The following is a 15819-nucleotide window of genomic DNA, read 5'->3' on the forward strand; positions in this document are numbered from 1 at the left end:
CATCTTTTTTGCTACGCTGCGAAAAAAATTGATAAGAAAACGCGCGTCGTGTGCACGAGAAGATTAACATCAGCCAACATCGCTCACGCTGTGTTCGGTTTGTATGTGTTTACGGTGAGCAAGGATTTCACAATAGCATGAAAAGGATGGATCTTGAACCAGCAGCGAAGGAGTACCAGGATGCGATATCGAAAGGTGGGTTGTAGTAGTGCTGGTAAACTACATATGAAAAAAGTATCCTAATATTCATGTCTCTGTTTAACGCAACAGTTAAATTGGTGGAACGCAATCCGGCCCCGAATGGCACTGAGATTGTAAGCATGTACCGGACGGGTGTGCGGGAAGCGAACGACATAGTGACCCTTGCCAAAGAGATACAGTCCGCCGACGTCGCGGTAACGAATAATGCATGCGCGAAGCTTGTTATGATCGCGGAACAGATTCGCTTTCTGCAGCAGCAAGCGAAGAAAATTCTGGAAGAAACACAATCCGCACAGGAGTTGCACCACGCGGCCTGTAATTTTCGCAAAATTCCTGGTCACATCTATCACCTGTACAAGCGACCGTCGGGCCAAACATACTTCAGTATGCTGTCCCCGAATGAATGGGGACCGAAGGGATGCGAACACGAGTACCTGGGTAGCTTTAAGCTAGAGCACGATCAAACGTGGACACCGGTGGAAAAGATCGAACAGGTGCAGGAGAACATACGGTGGGCACATCGTGTGCTGGAGGCCGGGTTGAACTCGCAAAGGAACGGTTTCCTGTCGATCGATGATGTGGCGGCAGCTGACAAGCAGGTGGAGTCTTAGAATCTAAATTTTTTAAAGCAACAAAAATCGAATAAAAACATCAGAAATCCGTTTTTTGAAAACTGGACCTCGTTTGAAAAAAGGACAATCAGATTTGTCAAACGTGTATATAATATTTCGTTTTTATTTTGGAATACCACCGACACACACGATCCGGTTTTTTAAAGGGTTTGTTAAAAACAGAAACACAAAATCAGTTGTGTAAAATAAATAGTACACACAAGAAAGGTCTACAAATACACACAAAAACACTTAAAAAATCATCTAATACAAATCGTTACTTTCGCTGAAAGTAAAGTTCCTGTCCACGTGGTGATCCGCCAGTCGGATGATAATGAAGCGATAAAATACGGATGGGATGGAAAAGGGTATAGGCTCGCTGGGTCCTGCAAAACTACAGGAACGCACTCAAGGTCACACTATTTCGCTAGGGTAGTAGTATGTAAGGCACCTTTCGGCAGGCGCGCACAGGCCCACGAGTGTTACGAATTGACGACAGAACAGTCGACGAGCGATCATTTCTTGCCATAATTTGCGTTTAGCGGTTTTCTTGCCGCCGGTTGTCGCTGACGGGCAAGAAAGCTTTGTCCTGGTCCGCTTAGTAAACGTGCATCGACCGCTTCCCGATGGCAGACCATCCCGAGCCGATAGAATGCGGTTGCAATTAGCTGTTCCTCTTGTTGGCCCATCGGTGGACGGGAAGAGTTGCCGTTTCCTACCGGTAGTGTACCATCCACAGCGGGTCCTCCGGGTGAATCGACCTTATCCATCAGCAGTGCTTCTGTGGCAATGAATAAAGGAACATTAAGAACAGAATATTCCAAGTTGCCTCCCATTGGCATTGGGACTTACCACTAATTGCGTGTGCATCAAGTGTTTTGATCACTTCCTTCGCTTTTTCGACACACTTCTTATAACGCACATCGGCTGCCTGTAGTTCCTGGTCCTTGCCGACAAGAGCTGCTTCTAGGCTTGCAATTTTGCTGTGCAAATTATTGAGCTGCAGTTGCGCTTCCTCCATCTGCTGAGAGGAATTTTGTTCGCCAAGCTCCAGCGTTTGTTTCATCTGCATTTCCAGTTCGCTATTGGATGGTGGAGAAGAGACAAGAAATGGGCTTATGAGTTTGCAATGGAAGAGTTAGTAATCGCCTTCTGAATGGTTACAACAACTCCCAAAGGAGATTTTAAATGATTTGAATCCCATTAGAGAGCGAGTTAGAGTGAATTAATTCCTTGAAAAGCTTTGTTATTCTGTTCACTAGTGTAGAGATGCTACCTCTTGCTAATTCCATCCTCGGTATGATGCTGGCTGAGCAAAAGAATCTTCTGATTAGCGGATTTAAGCTGCTCACGCAGTTTTTCGTTACGCTGATTTGCATCGTCGAGCAATTGCTGGAAGTAAATATCGACTGTATTTAGATTTCGATCCTGAAGCTAGAATATCGAAGGCCAGAAGAATAATCGCTACTTACCGAAAGTGCCGTCTGACCGCCTTGACCCTCGCGTAAAGCCTTGTTTTCACGCTCTAATCGTTCGATACGTTCGTGCAGATCGTTCGAATGTAGCTCCTTTGACATCGTGTTTCCACCCGCTCCATGACCACCAACTCCACCCGAACCAGCTGCCTGACCACACTTGAGCTCATCCAACGCTTCTCGCAATGTGTCCCGCTCGCGGAGGAAATTTTCCTTTTCTCGCTGCACAACCGCCAGCTGTCCCTGGAGCTGGTTGTACTCAAACTCCGCACGCACTGTTTTGCCCATCTCTTCGTCCAACATGCCGTGCAGATCCTGAATCTTTTTCTTGTACAGCTCTACCTGTCCCTTTAGTCCGGCGTACTTTTTGGCCTCTTCCTCGTACTCCAGGTTTTGCTTCAGATAGTCGGCACTGCGCTCTTCCTGTAGCTTGATCTGCTTGCGTAGATCGTTATAGTCCTCCAACTTTTTCTTGTAAGTTTGGAGTTGCGTTTCATAGATTTTTAGCTTCTCGTTCGCCTCCTTCAGGATGTCGATTTCGTCCTTAAGCTGTGCAATCTCGGCCGTTGCAGCGTGTAGTTCATCGATCCGTACCTGCAGCTCGGCGATCTCCTTCTCCTGAATCATCGACTTCATCTTCAGATCATCTCGAGCCGTTTCTGCCTGCAGCAGCTCATCTTTCAAACTGTCCACCAGCTTGCGCAGATCGTTGTAGCGCGAGGAACCGAGCTGAATCGGCCCAAGCGAGGTACCGTCGTCACCGATTAGGTTTGGATTTTCGTACCGCCCGATGATAGCTTGCAGCTTAGTAATTTCCTGCTGCAATGCCGCTTTCTCCTCGATCAGCCCTAGCATCTTTTTGTTCGTTTCGTGACACTTCTGGGCAAGTGTGTCTCGGTCTTCCTGCAACGTTTTCACATCCAAACTGGTGGTCGTGTTGATTGAGTTGCGGGAAGGAGATGCACCCTGCCAGATGTACTCGATATCTTGCAGTGCGGCCATTATGTTCCGTTGCAACGATTCTTCCAGCTCCATGATTTGGGTGATGTACTTTTGCTTTTCGAGACAGTTTACCGCACAGCCTAGTATGAGCTGCAGTAAACGGCCCAGCTCGTGTGGATCACATTTTTCCGCAATTTGCAGCGCATCGGGACGCAACTCTTCCGACAGGTTCAAGCTCAGCTCGTCCTGATAGTACACGTAGATGCCTTCGATGATTTTTCGCAGATTGCTCACCTTCAACCGCCAGTTAGCGCCGACGTCAGACTTTATCTTGGACAGCCAACTGTCGGTGAAAACTTCCGGTGCGATTTGATTTAGGGCTTGGGCGAGTGCTGCCCCATCCGAAAGATCCTGCACCGTTTGATGGGGTGCGGATAGGTTCAGTACGCTCAGCCAGCGTATCAATGATTCGTAGATTTCCATCTTATCGTTTTCCATTCCCTTTGTAGCGCGTTCACCCGGATAGAGCCAGCGGTCAGCGGCAATGGAGATGGCAGTCAGCGGCAAATACACACGGTGGTGGTTGAGTTTTTAGCGCAGGAATTATGAGGAGAAAAATGGAAAATAATGCTTGAAACTTTCCTCCCACGTACGTACACAGAGCAATTAGAGCGATTTGTTTACAACTCGACAAAAGCTTGACAGGGGAAAGTGGGAAATTTTCCTGTTTTTGCTATGACAGCTGCAGCTTGAAGAGTGGCCCAAAATTAATCAAACGAATGAAAGAAGATATTAAAGCCGGAGCGATTTTTTTTTTGTTAATAATTGTATAAAAGAATACATTTGTAAAATTTTTATATAAAAAAATACACTTTGATTTTTTGTTGTTGCAATGGCTGAAGCATTCAGCACGCGTGCTGTAAACATAGTATGCAATTCGGTACTGTTTGACAGCAGCACAAAAAAAACATCAACAAACGAATGTGTAGAAAAAATAGGTAAACATTGCACACTTGCCTAAAATTTTGGTTTCAGTTTTCGGTGCCCCTGTTTCACGTAAAATGGTGGAAAATTCAAGTTCCATCGACATCGAATCCGTTTGTCGATTTTGTCTTACAAGTTCTGGTGTCTTACGATCGATTTTCGACCACGAAACAGTTGATATTCCAGCTATTGTTCAGACAATCACTAATTTGGAGGTGAGTAGGTACATCACACTGGATGTGTTGTTTTCACCAACAGTAATCTTGTTAGCTAACATCTTTTTGGCATGCTTTAGGTTTCGAAAGATGATCCATTTTCCAAGGTTGTTTGTAATGCGTGCATCGATATTGTTAGGTGTATAGTGGATTTCAGGGAGAAATGCATTTCGTCCTTTCGCGTATTAGAACAGAAGATTCATACGCTAGAAGAATCATCCTACCCGAAAAAACTACAGTTACATGTAGAGTTTATTAAATGTGAATCCCCAGGAAATAACCGGGGTAATAGTTACGAACAAGAGGACACGATTTCAATCTGTACCGAGACAGAGAATGAGGATGGAGGCGTGTACGTTATTACGGATAAACCATCGCATCGTGAAGAAACTACGAAAGATAAACATTCCAAACACTCGAATCGTAAGGAAGTCGATACCACCGTCACGTGTGCACGGTGCGGTGAACGTATTTCCGGTGGAAAACAAATGCTAACCTATCACATGAAAAGCGACCATGCCGATGATGGTGGATTGCCCAAAATACGGCAATGTTTCTACTGTCCAAAGGCTTACTCTTCGTACCAACTGTTAAAATACCATCTAAATTTTCATCCTCAAAAGTTGTGGCAATGTCCACAGTGCGAAAAACGGATCCACAACAAGGCCAGTTTCATCGATCATCTACGGAAACATGCAAATGAGCGGTATTACGTTTGCAAGGACTGTGGAAAACAGTTTACTGCATTGAAGTATCTTTCCAACCATAGTCGGGTGCATAAGCGAAAGACGAAAGATAAGAGTAGAAGAACAAAGGTACATAACGGTTATCCGTAAAAATGTTATCTTGTTTCATCGATTATTTATGTATGTTTTATGCATCAACTTTAGGATGTTACAGGATCTGTCAAGGATGTCCCACAAGAATCTTTCTCGAAGTCTGATCCACACGCTAGTCAAACCCAGTCAAACGTTTTATCTGAAAATCCACGAGATCTGGAGCAAGAAACAAATCTAGCCAGTGTAGATTCGCTGCAATCGCTTGATCAAAATGTAAATCATCCGCAAAATGGCACTGAACTAAATCAATGTCAGGTAAATGTTTAATACCTAAAGGCAAAGATGTCAAACTTTTGGCCCGCGTGCCGTTCAATTTGATTCAAATTGGTTAATTGGGATAATAAAACTGTTGTGTCGGCGCGGTGGAGATACAATTCAACCTGAGGTTTTACTCAGAAGCAATGCTCAGGATCTCATTGGATACAATTCTAAAACTATCTAAAAACTAACCCAAAATCCGTTCTAAATTTTTTTTAGTGTGAACAAATGATTACATATGGGATGATGTTAATTCAAAAGATACTTAGAATGTCCAGGAAAATGTGATAACAACTCAATTAAATGGATGTTAACAATATGTGATTCAAATGCTGCTGCCCAGAAAGATTGTCGTTCATGCTAAATAGGTTACATTCTTACGAATTCCACCCACGGCTTCTTACGGAGTTATGCTTAGTAGGATGCATTATACAAGCTATGAATGATACAAAGCTCAATTTATACACCATAGTCTGATGAACTCCACTTAATTGAAATATAAATATAAAATTATTATTTTTCCCTGACGACCGCGAACCCAATTGAGTTTGACATCACTGTCCCTTAAACGATTTGAATTAAGACACACTTCAATTATACATTTAATTTTTTTCTCCATGTTTCAAAGATGTTCGAATGTGAGGTGTGTGGTAAAAGGCTCAAAACAAAGTCCAACTATACTAATCACCGTAAAACACATAGCCGAAAAAATGCAAAATGCGAAGAAAAATCCATATCCACAGTTTGTAATGATACGACACAGCGCAGAGTGTATCTTTGCAACATATGCGGCCATAACTGTGGTTCGTCGAGCAATTTAGGTGTACATTTACGACGCCACAACGGGCAAAGTGTTTGTGAGTGTTCCGTTTGTGGGAAAGGATTCCCTCGCCGGTCAGATCTTGTCAGCCATATGCGCAAACATACGGGTAAGTTACTTAATTAGAAATGATTTTTTTAATATATCATCATTTATCAATAATGTAGGCGAAAAACCTTTCAACTGTCCGACCTGTGAGCGTGGATTTTCACGGCTGGATAAGCTACGGATACATATCCGTACACATACCGGGGAGAAACCGTACCAATGTCCTTGCGGTCGAGCATATGCACAGGTATTTTACGCACTCTAAACGTACAAGAGATTAGTAACAGTGCCCAACATTTACATTGTAGAAAAATGATCTCAAAACACACCAAAAACGCAACACGTGCGGACAAAATTTTGATATCGCAAAGCTGCTGTCTTCACATCCACGAACGATTTGCATTAAATCACCGCAACATGCACCGTTTGATGGTGCGGTCGAAGTGCACACACAAACGAGACATGAACGTGACCCGACTTCCATGCCGGCAGTAGTGTATTCAAACGGTGCGCCATCGTCTGATTTGCTAGAAACGGATTCCATGGTGGATATAGTGTTCCCAGGAAGCTGGAACAATTGCATTACGACACACGATTTTTAGCACCCGGAAAGGGATCGTTACCGATAGTTGTGCACATAAATCGTAAATCAGTCGAGGCTCATTGCGTGATATTAGGTATAAGCAAAATCGGTACAAGCCATTGACGGAATAAAAGACAAATAAGTGGGAAATTGTATTTACTTTAGCTTTTATTCGGTCATGCTGTTGATGCTTCACGATTTTTGTTCTTTCTCTAGGAGCTACCACGAAATTTTACTGCGCTCATGCGTCTGGTTTTTTGCATACGTTTGTTTTACCTCTTGCTATGTTCACATCACATCCGTCGATTGGTAATAATTACAGCCTAAAAACTAATTCACGTAGAACAAGCAGATGATTCCACATTTAATGATACCATACACAATGATAATAGCAAGCCCCTGGATGCACCTTCTGTTCTAGAGAGCTGTTTTTTGTTTGGTTTCTTTAGTTTGCTTTAGCTTGAAACAAGCGGTCTACGAGCATAGTTCCATATGTAAAAGCCACCACGTGTCCTCGTAATAGTTTAAAAACCGTTCTCCCGTTTACGCTTTGGTTTTTGTTCGATATCTGCCTTGTGAACTGGGGGGAACTGCTGGAGAAAATATTGAAAATAAGTGAACTCCTCGACTCGAACAGGTAAGGTATCCGATTCTGGGAAGAAACGAACTACACGAGCACAAAGCTATCCATATCCTACTAGGGAATGCCAAACCTCTTCTAAAGGTCGCACAAACTAATAATATTATTGCACATTTATGATCAATATGTACATCCTCTTCGCGGAATTCTTTCGTCCCTTTTCCCTTACCACGGGCGCCATGTTGGAGCGTGCAAACTATCGACCGCGCCACTGTTACTGCTGCACCGTTCGCTACTACCACTTGCATTGCTGCTCGCCGGTGATCTTCGGTCTTCCACCGATCGGGGACTCAAACTTCGACGATCACGTTCCTCTAGATATGGTGTGTGTGATGCTTCCGGTCGCACAGCAACCATAGCAATATCACCGTCTGCTAATTCTTTCTTTACATGCGGACTTCGACTTCCGTTGGCACTGGTACGTCCATCAACGTCGGGCTCTATCAAACCCGGCGAAACGGTGCTCGGTGGTTCAGATTTTACCGACCCACCGCCATGATGATGCCCGGGATGGTGCCCTGGATCATCGATCTCCATTTTTGTAACGGGTGGTGGAACGGCAGAAACCGTTGGACCAACACATTCAACCTTCGGTGGCATTCCTTTCGCCATCAGTGCGCGGACATCGGTAAGGCTTAGCTTGCTGATCGAGTCCGGTATGCCGAGCGATTTCTTGTACAGCTCCCAGTAGCTTTCGTCCACATTTTCGGGCAGAGCGTGCAAACTGCCAAGCATTTCGGCTGTCATCTTTTCGTGCGCAATCACTGCCGCCTGTCGACGGTTCTGCTCGATGAGGGTTTCGAAATCGGTGCTGGAAAGGGAAGCGGCAGCGGCAGCGGCGGCTGCTGCAGCAGCTGCTGCACCCGGGTGATCCAACATTGGGGGTGTGCTGCCAAGCCCGAGTGCCGTCGCTAGCTGGATGTAATGGTCGGGAAGGAGCAGAGCGACCTGACTTTGAGGAGGATAACCTGTCGCCTGTGGCACAACGACACCGTGCTCGGAGTGCTAGAAGTATATAATAATCCCACATTAAAGCTAGAGATTATAGAGAGATCTCTGGCGAAGGAGAATTTAATTTACATTAGAAACATCCTTATCCGACTCGAGGTTTCCACCTGCCGGGGAAGGAGTCGGTGAAGAAACGGCCGACGATGTGGTGGAGTACCCGTTTGCCAACAGTGCGGCAGAGGAACCAGGCTCGTGCTTGATAGTGCCCGGATCCAGTCGACAGTTTTTGAGGTTAGCCATGTCGATCGCGAGCTTCGGATGTGGCTGGTGCTGATGGTGACCAAGCATCATTTTATTGAGCGTGACCGAATGGTTGCTGGCAGCTGAGGTGGTTGCAATTTCACTGCCGTGGATCATATCTTCAAGATTTGTGACCGTGACGGCAGACTGTGGGTGATGGAGATTGGTAGACTTGGCGCTGTGCACGCCAACGGTACCACCGCTTGTGCCACGATTATTGTTTTCATCTTGATGGAGCTGTGTGGAAGGAAAGAAGAAAATGATTATCGTTCTCATATTTTATTCTTATATTTGGTAAAAAGACTTCAGTATTGGAACTGGATCTTACCAATGAGGTGGATTTCGGCGCCAAGATAGCTAGATCAGTTGGAGATCCACGGTAAGAGTATGGTGAACGTCCAATTTCTCGGTTTGTTTTGCTGAAATCAAGTGGATTGGAGTCCTGCGAAATTCCGGCCGTTGCTCCATAGTCCACCAGGAGGTCTTTGGTTTTCTTCAACCCATCGTACATCGGTGTACCTCCTGCACCTGTCCCATCTACTAACATCTTTCCATCCTGTCCGCCGGCACCAACAACCCCACCGCCAGGCGAAGACAGTGGTATCCCATTAGCATTGGTCACCTTCGGACAGATCTCCGTGTCGATCTCCGCAATACAATTATCCAGATGACGCAACAATCGCGCCTTGGAACCAGCGTCCGTAAGCGTCGGTACGCTTGGCAATGGTGGTGGCTCCGGTGTAGCTAGATATCGGGCAACTTCCCGTGCACAATCCGTATAGCCCGCCCGATACTTATCGATACCGGGACTGTCGAGGTTTCGGTGACGCTGGAAGTGTCGTACAGTCAGCTCCAAGATGTCCGCTTTCTCCAGCTTCGAGTGTTTGGTTTGACCATCACCGGACTTGTTTTTGACGGTCGATTCAAGGATGAGGGCCTTCAGGATGGCCAAGCTTTGGTTGATGCGTGCCCGGCGTCGCTTCTCCATGAGGGGTTTGTTGGTGCGTTTCAAAGGATCCTGCGCCGTTATCAGACCTGGTGCGGTAGTACCGGTTTGGCTGGCTAGGTGACTGTCTAGCTTGGACGATATTGCTGTTGCGCTTAACTCTATGGAGTAGAAAAGGTAGAGCGAGGTAGTTTTTTATTAGAGCGCACATTTTTTCGCTATAAAACCGTGCAAACTTACCACTGCCGTGTTTATGATTCTTGTAGTCCTTATCCTTCTTTGCAGTCATTTTATGGTTGCTCGCGATGGCGTTGAAATAAAAAAGACAAATAATTTCGGGCGCTTTACGTGTCGACTGGCATGCCGGTCCAGTTTGTTTGCCGTTCCTGTGTTAGTGATGAGACGAGACGAGATAAAAAGAGGATGGGAGGATGGGAGAGGAGGGCTCCTACAGGTTCAGCTTAAATGGCTGCAATGAGAAGAAAAGGGATAGGTTTAGAGTATTTGTTGCGTACACAGAACAGTTTGACAACGGAACGAATCAATTTTCTTTGGACGAAAACGAGGGTCGAAATCCGATCGAAACCATTGCGCATCGTTGGATGAATATGTCGTTGTCGGGTTAGGCGAAGGGATATTGATCAAGGTATCAGATTTGATTCACTTGTTTTAAAATATAAAAGACCAACTCATTTTTTTAACCAATTTTTAACTCATCCTAAAATGAACCAAAACGCTTTCAATTCTACCAGCGACCATGCGCCTCCATCGATAATTGTGGTTGCAATTTTAATTTTTTTGACTTATTTTTTTATCACAAAAATCACTTACTGAACAGAAAACGAAATATTTTCCAGTTCATCACACCAATTGCTTCTATTTAATACCCCAAAACAAATTATCTTTAAGCTTTACTTGTGCAAGTGTTGAAATGCGCACCGCTTAATTAGCCTTTTCACACCCGTGCCATTTGCCGGCACAAAAACGTCCGTTGGTAGAAATGTTTCGTTTCATCATCACCTACAACGTTTTGGTCCACAGCTGCTCCGCTCGCCAGCAGCAAACCGCTGCGAATGCAGCAAATTCCACGAAATGTATAGGAACTGAATAGCGCTGCATAGCTCGGTGGCCGTTGGTCGTCGTGGCATCAGCATAGCCCGATGGGAATGTGTGCCACAATGCGGCACCTTTCGGCTTGCCGACGTTGTGTGCGAAACGCATGCAAATTCTGGGAAGAAATTTCCAGTGGAATCAACTTCAGATGTTGCCACACAGTGTACACACGTTCCTGCCGACGGCTGTGGCAGGAATGCGTGTGGATTTAGTAGCATCAACACGTACGAATAGTGCACCGGGTGCTACCCTTCCGTCCTTTTCTTTTTTTAAACCCCTCCCGAAGCAAAAAATCTTCTGCATCGTTCGGTAAACATAGTGCAACATTCCTGCAGTTTCCCGCACAATTCCTGCACTAGCTAACATTAGACGGGGGAGAAAAAAAAAAAAAAAAAAGACCAGAGGGTTGGTACTCGTACCAGCGAATGGTCGCAGCAAAGCTTGCGACCGTATCGAAGCGCCAGACCGTAACCTTTCGAATGCGATCCTAGGGCGAGAATGAGCGCACCTCGGGATGCAGAGGATTCGCACTTTGCTGGCTTATTCTCGTTGAAGTGTTTTTCCTCGGCCCAGTTTTTTTTTCGACTAGCAGAAGCAGACGTTTGTGGCAATGAAAAACGGGTCTGCTGGAGCAGTTTCTGGACGACAAACGTGGCGGGTTTCATCGTTGGTGAGGGAAAATGAATGACAAATCTCGTTATGGGAATTAAAGGCATGGATTTATCCAATTGTTCGAAAGAAATTGATGATAAAAATATGTATTTACACCCAATAAGCGGAAAGACAAATATCTGTAATCACCGACCGGCAATGCTTATCATTATAAACACGTCATCATAATCAAGTGCAGCTGATTCCAAAAGTACAAATATCCCTTATACTCATTGCCACAAGACATGCAATCATACACACATTCACACCACTTGTCAACTACCATCAATGCAGCCGGTGGACGTGATAAGCTTTTCCCCTGTCCTGGCACCCTAACGGCGAAATTTCACTGTGTGTGTGACCCATTCTACACACGATACAGGAATTTCAAAAAGGAAAAAATAATACCCCATCTCGGCACCTCTCGAGACGCTTCTCGGAGGCAAGTGAATGTCGGCTTTTTTTGTTTTGTTATTGTATCTGAATTCTCTCTATATGAAGTACCATGATACACCACCGTAGGTTGAAAGAAAAACGCACGAACCTGAAGAGGAAAATCCACCTGAATCGTACTACAAAACACAACGGCAGTCGACAAAAAGTGACACATCGGACGTTAGTGCACAGAAAAGGAAATTAGCGTACAGCGAAGAGCATTGCCCCGTTCAATTTACTCACGGAAGCTTTTGAGCTTTTGTTTTTGTAGGTGGGATACACCTTCTTCATGCGCTCACAGCTTCACGTTCTGTCGCTGAAATACAACGCACCGGAAAGCATCCGGAGGTTGGCTAATCTCGGGCACGTGTTTTTGCGCTAGTTTGTCGTGGTATTTGAACACTGCCACCCCCTGGTGGGTGGTGACTTCTTCTGTGTTGCTGTGTACGTGTGTTAATGTACGTTAAATTTTACGCATCACACTCTCTGAAGTCAAGCAGAGTCCACCGACCGACCGACGGTGTTGGTGGTGGTGCGGGAATGAGGTTTTCATTGTGTTCGGTTGCATTCCTGGGCATGGCCTAGAGCTTCCTGGAAAGCTGGCACGAAGCGTTAAGGCGCGACTGTGCTTTTTGGTTTGTTGTTGTGGTTTTTATTATGCTTATTGAGTAGAATGTATCTAATTGTGAGTACCACGCGAAGCGGGAGATAAATAATTTATAGAAAAAACTTTTTAAGAAAAATTATGCAAAATTATTGGGAACGTGTTAAAGTTATTTTTCTCCTATTATTCTTTTGAATTATTTGATATTTAAAAGCTTTAAACATTATTTGATATTTAAAAGCTAAAAGCTTTAACTAGCATATGATATTGCTTGAAATAATCATAAAAATTTTAGCAGTTAAATGCTCCTTTTTTTATTTATTTATAATTAATTATGACCAAACATCCTGATGTTTTATTTATTTTGAGAATTAATATTTATAGAAATTAAAATACGATAATATAATTAAATATATTTCTTTTCAATTTCTGCTGTTCATAAGCAACATTTTAACTTTCCTTTGCTATGCTTTATAGTTTAGAAAATATACGAAACATCGCAATAATTATAAATGTAAAACGGCGTCTTCTAGGCGCAACGATCTACCAGGCCATGCCGGCAATCGAAAGGCTTATAAGACTTACCTCATAAGATACCTCATAGCTAGATAGCAAGTCCTCACTACAGTGGAACGACTCCGGATGAGATTTGAACCCCGGTCCTGTAGTGTGAAGATCTAGCTTAGAACCTTCGTGGTGCATTTCCAGAGTTGTTAAGAAAAATCGAGAACTTGGTAACATCAACGTTCTCCATCTTCAGACATCGCGTAGTGGCATGCGGAAATTCAATAAGTTCGCCAAAATGAACATAAATAAATCAACAACTGTGGCGAAAGCTCTTAGTACGATCTTATCGAAAAATGTAAGCCCAACTCTATTAAATTTTTATTTCCTTCCAATCCAAAGAATACTTCATATTGCGTGCTAACATTTTTGTTGTTTATAGATTCCTTACTAAATTTAAAAATACATATTACAAATCAAATAAAGCTCAGTTTTCCCATTCATTTCAAGAGCAATAATTGAAGCATAAGTGCAAAATTGAAATATTCGACGTTAAAGGTCTGGACTCCGTCTTTCCCTAGCCGGATAGGGCAGATACGCTCCCAAGCTCTAATCCATCCTGTAATTAAACAGTTAAAGGCTCAATTCCAGTGACAATTTGCAAATTCCAAGAAGCTGCTGGCCCGGGTTTTGATGTGGGTACCGGGGGCACCCGCCAGGATTAGCGAATATCGTCTGCCTGGCAAGCCTGGCACCGTGTTACCGGACATGTGGCGAAATATGAGTCCATCCCCGAGCGGCGGCACACCGGCACATGGCTTTACAGGCACGTGTCTGCACGGTGGCGAAGGCCCTATAAATTATCCCATCTAATTAACCCACCGTCTTCGTTGTTTCGGGCCGGTAGGTTGTTGGTAAGGTTGGCAGACGGTCGCTAAACAAGCTGACCTGCATCAAAGCGCGACCCACCCGCTTGGCCGGCTGTCGCTCTCATCATCGTCCTAACTTTGCGAACGAGCAACATTAAAGTTTATTCGAAACTCGTCCACCTGCCCCCGACGTCCTCGGGACTCACTGTTTCGTGCGGGGTTTCGTACGAACTCGGGACAATTTATCATCCGCCGGTTGCGATGTCACTCGGTCGGCACACGAGAACAGACAGGATTCGCTCCCACCCCGCAACGGTCCCTTTGGTCTGGGCAATCGGGCGCTCCTCGCCACCGTGGGTGATAAATTTAATTTTCCAACCTCCTACTCCACCCTGGGTGGGTGGTTGGGATGAAATTTTCTCCCATCAGGGCCTCATGGACACGACGCAGGTAGGAGGATGATGTTGTTTTTTCTACCCCCTTGGTTCCATCGGCATTTCCTATCCTCTGTCCGCTTTGACGCTTGCCCTCCGTTTGTCGGGCGGTTTTTAGTGTACGTTACATGCGCTGCTCTGCTTTTTCCCCCGTGAGACCACAAAACGGTAATCGTTGTCGCTTCGGTGCCGTTGCGCGGGGCCGGGAGTTGCAGCAGCAACAGCAGGAGGAGCAGCAGGGCAATTACTGGAAAACTAAGTTTCGCTTTCGGGTGGAATGAATGGGTGGGTGGCGGTGCTTTATGGCAACTAGGGACGACATTCAGTAACGTCAGGTTTGAGAGTGTGAGCTAAGCGAGGGGAGCTAGAGGAGACTGCTCTCTTATTAATTTAACTACATTGAGGCAGAGGTGGACGTGGTTTGGGAACTGGCACTTGAAGGGGAGGACTGATCGTTTGTCGAATTAAAAGCAGGAAGTATCTAGACGTAAATAATTTACTTATAATATGCGGTTAGGAGAATCGATGAGAATGAGATCTTATACGGAGCAGGATAGTTGGACTGTGTTGCTCAAAGATTTTCCACCGTTTGTAACGCAATGTTTTATAGTTCTGCGTACTTAGAAACACAGCTGATAGTGTGAGAAGTTTTCTATTTTGTGGAAATAAATCAAAAGATAATCAAATGTCATAAAAAGCGTATTATTTGGATTTTATTGCTTATGCGAATAATAATTCGGAGTCAACAAAAAAAAAAAAAAAAATAGGCTGCGTATGGGAATCGATGAAGCAAACTGTTGTTATGTTTGTCTGAAACACATTCACCGTAAGAATAGTTCTTTCTTTTATTGAGATATTTTGTAAGATGTCTTCGTCTTGTTTCTGAATGCCGTCTCTGTTCCGGAACACCTTACAGTGGCCGCCAATAAAAGAAGGCCACGTGCTATTACACATTACGCAAAAATGAGATCGTGAAGCCAATGTTCAACGAATCATCTTAATTTTTGTTTGTAAAATTTAGTTTAACATTTTGGAGAACACGTTGTTGTGATTATATGAATCATGAAATCGATTATTAGTCGTTTCTTTTCGATTCTGATAAAAAAAATTCTTAAGCACGTAAGTTCATTAATTAAATTTAAAATTACATTTCTGTAAAATAGTTTTGTTACATTTCTTCTTTGCATTTTTCAATTGTAGTAGTTTTAAGCGTGCTTATAAAAAGATTAGTTTTTTTTTTGGGTCGAAAACTTTTTAAACTTCTTCTACTTGGCTTAACAACCTTCTAGGTCACGCCGGCCATCGAATGGCTTACTAGTCTTGTCGATACCACGTAGTTGGATAGCCAGTCCTCACTACCGGAAAACGGTCCGGGTTGGGATTTAAACCCCGGTTCTGT

The 15819-nt window shown here is 44.3% G+C and overlaps 6 protein-coding genes across 11 annotated transcripts in view; 2 read left to right on the forward strand and 4 right to left on the reverse strand.

The window, feature by feature from the left end:
- LOC126564970 (D-3-phosphoglycerate dehydrogenase) overlaps positions 1-15819 on the reverse strand; it is a 483268-nt gene that overhangs the window by 385804 nt on the left and 81645 nt on the right. The window lies entirely within an intron of this gene.
- The window catches only part of LOC126565418 (proteasome subunit beta type-2), a 549154-nt gene that overhangs the window by 179200 nt on the left and 354135 nt on the right, over positions 1-15819 (forward strand). The gene's annotated exons all lie outside the window — the stretch shown is intronic.
- LOC126563976 (uncharacterized) overlaps positions 1-15819 on the reverse strand; it is a 333716-nt gene that overhangs the window by 98691 nt on the left and 219206 nt on the right. The window lies entirely within an intron of this gene.
- LOC126565434 (uncharacterized protein C1orf50 homolog) lies at positions 90-823 on the forward strand. Its single transcript, XM_050222616.1, has 2 exons — positions 90-195; positions 271-823. Exons 1-2 carry the CDS (start codon positions 138-140, stop codon positions 810-812), a joined length of 600 nt encoding a protein of 199 aa, XP_050078573.1. The 5' UTR covers positions 90-137; the 3' UTR covers positions 813-823.
- On the reverse strand, positions 1319-3761 carry LOC126564240 (protein hook). Its single transcript, XM_050221229.1, has 4 exons — positions 2285-3761; positions 2089-2204; positions 1665-1894; positions 1319-1593 (listed from the first exon to the last, which is right to left on the reverse strand). Exons 1-4 carry the CDS (start codon positions 3725-3727, stop codon positions 1328-1330), a joined length of 2055 nt encoding a protein of 684 aa, XP_050077186.1. The 5' UTR covers positions 3728-3761; the 3' UTR covers positions 1319-1327.
- LOC126565830 (uncharacterized) lies at positions 7782-10222 on the reverse strand. Its single transcript, XM_050223039.1, has 4 exons — positions 10051-10222; positions 9193-9971; positions 8697-9101; positions 7782-8621 (listed from the first exon to the last, which is right to left on the reverse strand). Exons 1-4 carry the CDS (start codon positions 10097-10099, stop codon positions 7782-7784), a joined length of 2073 nt encoding a protein of 690 aa, XP_050078996.1. The 5' UTR covers positions 10100-10222.

Source organism: Anopheles maculipalpis, chromosome 3RL (assembly GCF_943734695.1).
Source record: "Anopheles maculipalpis chromosome 3RL, idAnoMacuDA_375_x, whole genome shotgun sequence".
Lineage (NCBI taxonomy): Eukaryota > Metazoa > Arthropoda > Insecta > Diptera > Culicidae > Anopheles > Anopheles maculipalpis.

What these genes read in the sequence shown, in the direction of transcription:
- LOC126564240 (XM_050221229.1), bottom strand. Translation starts at nt 3,727, where the DNA reads ATGGAAAACGATAAGATGGAAATCTACGAATCATTGATACGCTGGCTG. An exon ending in GCGGTCAGACGGCACTTTCG is followed by an intron (nt 2,205 to 2,284) that starts GTAAGTAGCGAT and finishes ATTTACTTCCAG; the next exon opens with CAATTGCTCGACGATGCAAA. An exon ending in GAGGATGGAATTAGCAAGAG is followed by an intron (nt 1,895 to 2,088) that starts GTAGCATCTCTA and finishes ACCATCCAATAG; the next exon opens with CGAACTGGAAATGCAGATGA.
- LOC126565830 (XM_050223039.1), bottom strand. Translation starts at nt 10,099, where the DNA reads ATGACTGCAAAGAAGGATAAGGACTACAAGAATCATAAACACGGCAGT. An exon ending in CGCCGAAATCCACCTCATTG is followed by an intron (nt 9,102 to 9,192) that starts GTAAGATCCAGT and finishes CCTTCCACACAG; the next exon opens with CTCCATCAAGATGAAAACAA. An exon ending in CGGATAAGGATGTTTCTAAT is followed by an intron (nt 8,622 to 8,696) that starts GTAAATTAAATT and finishes ATATACTTCTAG; the next exon opens with CACTCCGAGCACGGTGTCGT.
- LOC126565434 (XM_050222616.1), top strand. Translation starts at nt 138, where the DNA reads ATGAAAAGGATGGATCTTGAACCAGCAGCGAAGGAGTACCAGGATGCG. An exon ending in CCAGGATGCGATATCGAAAG is followed by an intron (nt 196 to 270) that starts GTGGGTTGTAGT and finishes TTAACGCAACAG; the next exon opens with TTAAATTGGTGGAACGCAAT.